Genomic DNA, 7,898 nt, shown 5'->3' on the forward strand with positions numbered 1-7,898 from the left:
GCAAAAAAAAATCGCTGTAGGCAAAGAAAATATGTTACAAAGAAAAAAGAATCCATGGTTAAAAAGCTCAACTATTTATTCATCTTCCTAGCTTTGGAAGCTAAACTAGCAATTTGAGAAAGGAGAAAATTAATAATTAAACTGACATGTATTGCTCCAAGTAACTCTGCTCTCTGCATATTGGTGATGATTTAGAGAGAGAATAAAGAGAGGATAGTACTAAAGAGTGGAGCAGAGAAATTTTTTTAGTCCTTTGGGCAGAAGAGCTATTGAATTTACTTGTGAAACGAGTCCTTTAGCTTTATTAGATTCCTTGGTGCATAGAATAAAATGAAACATAGAAAGATATCAATTTTTGTTTGTTTATTTATTTATTCTCTTGTTGAGAAAGATAAAAGCTTTTTGGTTAATCCAACTCATGTATACTTGTTCAACAAGAACAAACATATATTATTGAACAAATTACACAAAAATAAGTAACATTAGAAGTTGTTATATTAATGAATTCAACAACAAAACATAAAAAAAAAAAAAACAATCTCAAGCTCAAAGCAACAAACATTCCCACATAAAAAACCTTGACCCAAATTAGCAGAATGCTCATTGCATAAATATGATATCTTTGTACATTACAAGCTCTTCTCTAACAAACCCCGGAAAGAGAAAGAGAGAGATTAACATAAAAAGATAAGTAGTGAGTAAGAAAGAAAAGAAAAACACCATTAAAACAAAAAAAAACCCTAAAAATCTCTAACTCTAGTTCTTCTTATCTTAGTAAGTGAGTCTAATCTCTCAAGTTAATTAGCTTCCTCGACACGGCGTATGAATACAGTTTCCAAGTCAGGTACTGTAAAGAAGTCTCTCACACCATTGAAATTGCATCTGGAAGGTCTTCTCTTTCTAGGAGCTGGTGGACACTTCAATCCCTCTGGTATTCTCGATTCTCTGCTTTTTGGAGTCGTTGAACACGATTCGCTGTCGTAATCATCATCACCGTTGTTGTTGTTGTTGTTGTTGTTGTTGTTGTCGTTTTCATAATCTTTGGCTTTGTGGGTTTTAGTCTTTATTGGCTTCAAAGAGCTTCGTACTGAAATTCCGGCTATAACCCATTTTTTTCCTTCTGATTCGAAGCCTCCATCGATTTGAGATTTTTTAGAGAACCCCATATTCTTCGAAAGAGAAAAGCAGAACAAAAAAAAATCAAAACAGAGCAAAGTTGTGGATAAAAGTGTGGTTTGATTTTAGAATCAGAACAAAACCCAGAAAGGAAAACACGATAAGGAATCGGATTGTAGCAAAGTGAAGTGTTACGAAGAAAGAAAAGGAACTGATTTTTTGATCGAGGAATCAGAACAAAACTAAGAAAAACTAGCTGAGAAGAAGAGAATATTAAGAGAAAAAAGGGTCTTTGCTTCTTATTTTCTCTGAGGCGGCTAAGGCTAGCTTTGATAATAGAAAAAAAGAGAGGGAAAATTAGAAGGGTTTAAGGAAAAGAAAAAGGGAAATTAAGCTTTGAATTTAATGGGCGAAAGTAATTTTCCTTGCTTTTCTTTTTTCTTCTTTCAATTTTTTTAGGAAAAATAAATAAATGATAAAGACTAGAGTTTGGGTGGAAATGTGTATATATATATTGGTAGGTGTAAAGACAATTTGGTAAAAGCATAAAAGAGAAGATTAGTGAAAAAAGAGGAGGGGCAGTCGGGCAGAGGTAGTAGCTTCCCAGAAAATATACGGGCAGCCGAAATTTTCGATTTGGCGCCAAAATAAGAGGTTGAGTTAACAACGGCTCTCTTTCCCGCGCTAGATTTGTTTTACGATTTTGCCCTTAGTTGGCATTATTATTTTCTGGGGACTGACGCTAATCCAGTACCCAGTCAGGGCACAATCACCGCCACAGAAAACGTCGTCGTATAAGGTACAATCTTCATCCATTCCTCGTACTGTTCTTGGTCGTTTGGGCCTGGCCCAACTTTTCAATTCATTGTCTTTCCTGAAATGGATGGCCCAGATTATGGTTCTTAAAATGGATTTTGACATTTTTTTTTTACAATTTATATCCCGTTTAAAATTGAAAGAAACTAAATTCACTACCTATTATTTGTTTTTTTTTTTCTTATAAAAGAAGTATCACTATAAGACGCTTTAAACTATATAACATTGCTCTCACAAATTTTAATTTAAATAAAAATGCAGAAATTCTAATATTAAATTATATTGATGTAAGTTGACAATAGTGTTGTTGGATATCATAAATAAATTATCCTTTACTTTTTTTTTTTTTTTTTCTGAATGAATCCTTTACTCATTTTTAATATTAATAAAAAAAAAAACTACAGTGATAATGGTAACCCTTTTGAAATATGTTTATCCCAAAGTTCTGTACGACTCCCAAATTGCAAAAAGTAAAATAAAAGAACTCTGATTCCAATATTGTAAAAAAAAAAAAAGCATAATAACATAACATTCTTACTATAAATGATCAACTAGTAAGAGTTAATATGTAGTCGAAATTGTACATCATTTATAGGAGACAATCATAAGAATAATAAATTTCACAAATTCAAATTCAAATTCATTTCGTAAAATTTATTAATAAGATTCAAATGTTTGCATCGTAAAAGAGAATATTTATGGTGATGTAATTAATTTAATAGGTATGTGCAAGTAGAGACAAAAATCATAGCTAAAATTATTTAAATCTTCAGTTTGGAGGAGGCAAAAAAAAATAAACAATAGTAAGTATTTCTTTCTAATCTTATTTACTAGAACACTAGGCTGGACTAAAAAATTATTTCAACTAAAAGTTAACCAAAAAAAATTAAGATCTTTTGTAAGATTAATGACTACCGTTATGAATATATTTATAGGACTTTCTAGTGTGGGAATTTAAAAAATACTCTATCGGTAGTGATTTAAAAATAAAATAGATCACATTACATTTTGTGGATATAAGGAGAGTTCATGGTCACTAAAATATAGTATATTGTAAAAAATTAGAATTGACTTTTAGCATGGATTCCACTAATTTAATGTTATGTTTTGATGTAAAAAAAATACTCATTTTCTTTCTTTTTTTAAAAAAATTACACAATAAATTAAAACACTCATTTTTAAAAAAAAAAAATAAAAATTAATTAAAATTCTCTTTTGACATTTTATTATACTTATGGTATAAATTTTTAATTCAATTGCAACATATAATAATTAAAAGAATAAATTTCTAATCGTCTTAACAAAATTACACTAAATAAATATTTGGATCATTATTATTAAATATTAATATTTAATTATATTACTTTATTACTATAATAATATTTAATTATAATTTAGACAATTATATTTCTAAATGTAATGTTTAAAAGACAATTAGTTTTATTTTATTTTCTAAAGCATAAGATTATTTATTTTTAACATTTGGCTTATTCATTAAAGAGAATTAATTAGTAGTATGACTTTTGTTTAGTCCTATTATATGTGATGAGAATGTATATTATAAGAGTTTTTAAAAAAATACTAGATTTTTGGCAAAAATTTATAATTTTACTGTCATACAGAATTTTTTACAAAAATACTGTCTTTTTATAAAACAACCATAAAACAACAAAATAGATTAATTAAAACAACAGTGAAAACTTAACACAGTACACAGTATAAAACTTACACAGTATTTTTGAAAAAAAATTCCCCCCACAGTAAAAAAGAAAAAAAGTTAGAAATTCCAATATGTGTTGTAAAAACTGGTGGGAATATTTTACAAGGATCTAGATTTACTAACAAATATGTTGAATTAACATCCTAAATATGAATATCTCTAAAATAATGAAATTAAACACATAAGAGTTTTGAAAACCTTACATTGATTGCAGTAAAATAATATGACTCCTTCCGCTCAGATCTCTAACCATTATTCCTTTCTGTCGCAAAGTATCATCAAGATCTGAGCTTGGATCTCTTTCTCTCCTCCGGGTTTGGTTACCACCATCTTACTCACTATGATTGAGTACTTGACTTGCTATGTGTGGGCATCACACTCTATCACTATAGGATTCGAGTATGAAGAACAGTGAAGGAGGCTTGAAAATCACTATAGAAGAAGGTGTCTCTCATCTACTAGTTGTCTGACAGAGTTAGAAACTAGATTTTGGCAGATTGAAAGAGTAAAGTGTTCAAGTGGATGAGATGAGAGCATCATGTTCATTTTATAGTGTTTCAACTAGGGCTTAGGGTTGAATTATATGATTAAAAAAGAATAAAATATTGGGCAATAATTCACACTAGTGGCCGGCCATAAAGGGACCACTTTCTAGTTACAATTTTGTCATTTTTTTCAACTACTTATTCTTATTTCAATAATACCATACTTTCCAATTCAATCTTATAAATGTCAAAACTATTTATTTAATAATTATAATTAATTATCAAATAAAATTGCCATTTATATTATTTATTAATTAGACCATACAAAGTCTCATAATTAACAAATAGACCTCAAAACCTCTTTTCTTTATAATTAAGCCCTTGCTTAGTGAAAATTTATAAATAAGACATAGTCTAATTTTAGAATTATAATTGATTAATTAAAACCAATTAACTGAGTCTGGAAGCAGTATTATCTCAACTAGTGAGGGGACCATGGACCTATATAACCGAGCTTCCAATAAGTAGATCTAGAATTTACCAAGTAAATTCCCTAACTTTCTAATTCTGCCTTACGCCACTATAGATTTAGAATTGATAAGCACTCTCAATTATATAGAACATTCTATATGTACCACAATATAGATACATTATGATTCTTCATTGTTACAATCCTAATAGTCAAAGATCTTCTATAGATGATCTACACTGAATAGGGACAAATTTACCGTTCTACCCTTCAATGTATTTTATCCTTAAAACGCTTAGCTACCTATAAATGATATTTCAATAAACTAATATAATCACTGAAATTAGGCCTCAATCATTTATCTCTATTCAGCCAAGCTCAAAGGAAATCATTGTTTCACTTATAAATACTTATAGAAGTTATAGATTCCATATCTATGATCAGCGCTCCCACTCAATTAAACTACAATGTTTTCAAGATGTAAATATTCGCCAGAACCATTGGTTAGCATCCATGAATAACTTGAAGAACATAAATAATACAGCTAACTGAACTTAACTATATAAGGATTAAGATCCATATACCTAAGATCAACCATTGATATTGACTTAGAAAGATATAACGGTAAGTTTATGATATCTTATCCAAGATCAATATCGGTCCCTTCCAATGTATACTCCATACATTCAATACTGGTAAACTTTGCCAATGTCCTGGAAATGATGTAACACTTATCCAAGGTGTAAGTATACCTTATCGCCGATTATCATGTTAGTTTAAATCCAATGAATTGACAAATCATGAGAATTAAACTTTTGAACATATAATCATGATTATATTCCATTGTGCTGACGACACTATAATCATGAACAAATATATATTTATATATGTTTTAGACTTAATAAAATTTATACATTAAGTATAATCATGAAATAAATCATGTGAATCATGCAACATAAAAGTGATTTTTGATCTTATATTAATTAGTAAATCTGATTATATTGAAATAAGTTTTATTTAGGGCAGAAAGCCCAACAAAAACTTTTATATTATAGTATTTATATATAAACATTTATATGTATAGAATTATTACGATTGTATATGTAGTATATTGGCTATGTTTGATGTGCGTATTCTGTTAAATTTTTTTAAGGAAATTTATAATAATCTATGTATTATACAGTAGCAATTTTTTAAATCTGTAAAAAAAATGCAATATTTAAAAATATGGTAAATAGCGGCATAAGTACTCAAAGTTTTGAGTTTGTAAGCGGCATAAATCCAATGATTTTTTTTAGTGGCATAAGTTCCCAATGTTTGTAAAGCTGTAATTTTTCTCTATTTTAGTCAGTACAGACTCTGTTTTAAATTTATTAAAAAAAGATTTGGAAGTAACTGATAATAGATATTTTTCGTCTAGACCAAATAATCTAAAATTTGGGTCTTATGTGTGTCCTGTTTAAGACAATAACAGAGTCTCTCTTGATGAAACTAGAAGAAAATTATAGTTTTATATACATTGAGTACTTATGCCACTAAAAAAAATCATTGGATTTATGCCGCTTACAAATATAAAATTTTGGGTACTTATGCCACTATTTACCCTTAAAAATAAATATAAAGTTATTTACAAATTAGTGAAGTGATTTAGTTAATGGCATAAGTGTAATAAAGTGATAATATTATGACTAAATATTAAGTAAAAATAGACAAGCACTACTCATTGAATTATTTTTTTAATAAGACAAAAGATTTTAATCAATCATAGTTTAAATATGTTACCAAGACCATGGTATTACAATGCAATTGTCCAATTAGTATAAACTATTAAATGCCCTATAAATGGGCTATTTTTTAAATTCTTCACTTTAGAAAAATCATATATTTATATGCATATTTATTGTTAGAGATTTTACATATTAATAGAAAATAAATTAAGATATTACAATTCTATTATAAAATAATACAAAGATTAAAATAAGAGATTGATTAAATATATGTTACAATACACAAATAGACATTATGTATTGCATATATATATATTTATATGAAAGATAGATGAAGAAAATATATATGAATAAAAACACACTCACAACATTGAGTGGAAATCACTAAGGGAACTCTCTAGGAAATAACTTGAACAAGGTGTTACACTTTTTTCTAAAAATTTATTTTCTTCTATCTCTAAGCACTAAGGGAACTCTCTAGGAAATAACTTTAGAAATTATCAAGTATTGTATTTTCTAGCAAGTTCTTGTTGATAGAAAACTGATTATCACAAAATGAACACTTTAAACCTCTATATTTATAGTGTTTGATGATCACTTTAGAAAATCAAATTCTCCCACCCTCAAGGTTGTTATTAGCACTTTAATAAGTGTTCAATAGGATAAAAATATTAGAAAAGAGAGCTGAAAAACATGCTTAATAAATTCATGCACGCTCATGAATGTTATTCCAAAATTGGCTCTAGGTAATTAAAACAACCGTTTCTAGAAAACTTAATTTTGAATTTTGTAACCTCTCTAAGCTACATTAATTTTTAATATTTTGATACATCATAATTTGATATGTATGAGTATTTATCCTCTTCCAACAACTATAAAATAGCATTTGATTTCTATAACATATATACAATTTACTTACTTAAATTACACATTTATATTTGTGATCCATAAGTTACAAAATAGTTACTATTTTGAGTAAATTACACATTTATGTTTATGATCCAAAAGTTACAAAATAGTTACTATTTTGAATTCTTATTTATGTTATAATAATTAGTTTATATTAAACTATAGGTTATACAATTTATTCACCAAATACTATAATATATCTTATTCTCATAATAACATATATTTATCATAATTTAATCTACATTAAATTATTAAATAATATAACAATTCCCACTAAATTAAAATTTGTGACACACTATTGTAATATTTATTTAATCAATAAAATAAATATTGTATTAAAATATAATATTCTCCCACTTTGATTGAATAAATATATACTAAATAGAAGTCTTACTTAGGTGCATTAAGTAAAATATTTTTCGACTTGAATTTTACCTTAGTATAATTAACACAAAGTCTGATGAAATTTTAGTTGCCGTAACATTGAACCACTATTGTTTTAGTACAAACCGGTGATAACACACACACCCTTACTAATGTTCACTTGAGATTGCATGTCTCGCTCTTGCACCATTGATGGCCATGTGCAAAATTCCAATTCATGGACTCTCTAGAGAATACTCTCAATTCTCATAAGAGGAGGCACCACCTCTAAT

At 27.7% G+C, this 7,898-nt stretch overlaps 1 protein-coding gene across 1 annotated transcript; it reads right to left on the reverse strand.

Annotated features, from left to right (window-relative positions):
• Window positions 1-578: 578 nt before the first annotated feature.
• Window positions 579-1,604, reverse strand: LOC115698855 (cyclin-dependent protein kinase inhibitor SMR6). The gene has a single exon (XM_030626058.2). It carries the CDS (start codon window positions 1,164-1,166, stop codon window positions 798-800), a length of 369 nt encoding a protein of 122 aa, XP_030481918.2. The 5' UTR covers window positions 1,167-1,604; the 3' UTR covers window positions 579-797.
• Window positions 1,605-7,898: the final 6,294 nt, after the last annotated feature.

The sequence above is a fragment of the Cannabis sativa genome, chromosome 8 (genome assembly GCF_029168945.1).
Source record: "Cannabis sativa cultivar Pink pepper isolate KNU-18-1 chromosome 8, ASM2916894v1, whole genome shotgun sequence".
NCBI lineage: Eukaryota > Viridiplantae > Streptophyta > Magnoliopsida > Rosales > Cannabaceae > Cannabis > Cannabis sativa.

Excerpts from the sequence above, each read along its gene's own strand:
- LOC115698855 (XM_030626058.2), bottom strand. The coding sequence starts at position 1,166 with ATGGGGTTCTCTAAAAAATCTCAAATCGATGGAGGCTTCGAATCAGAA.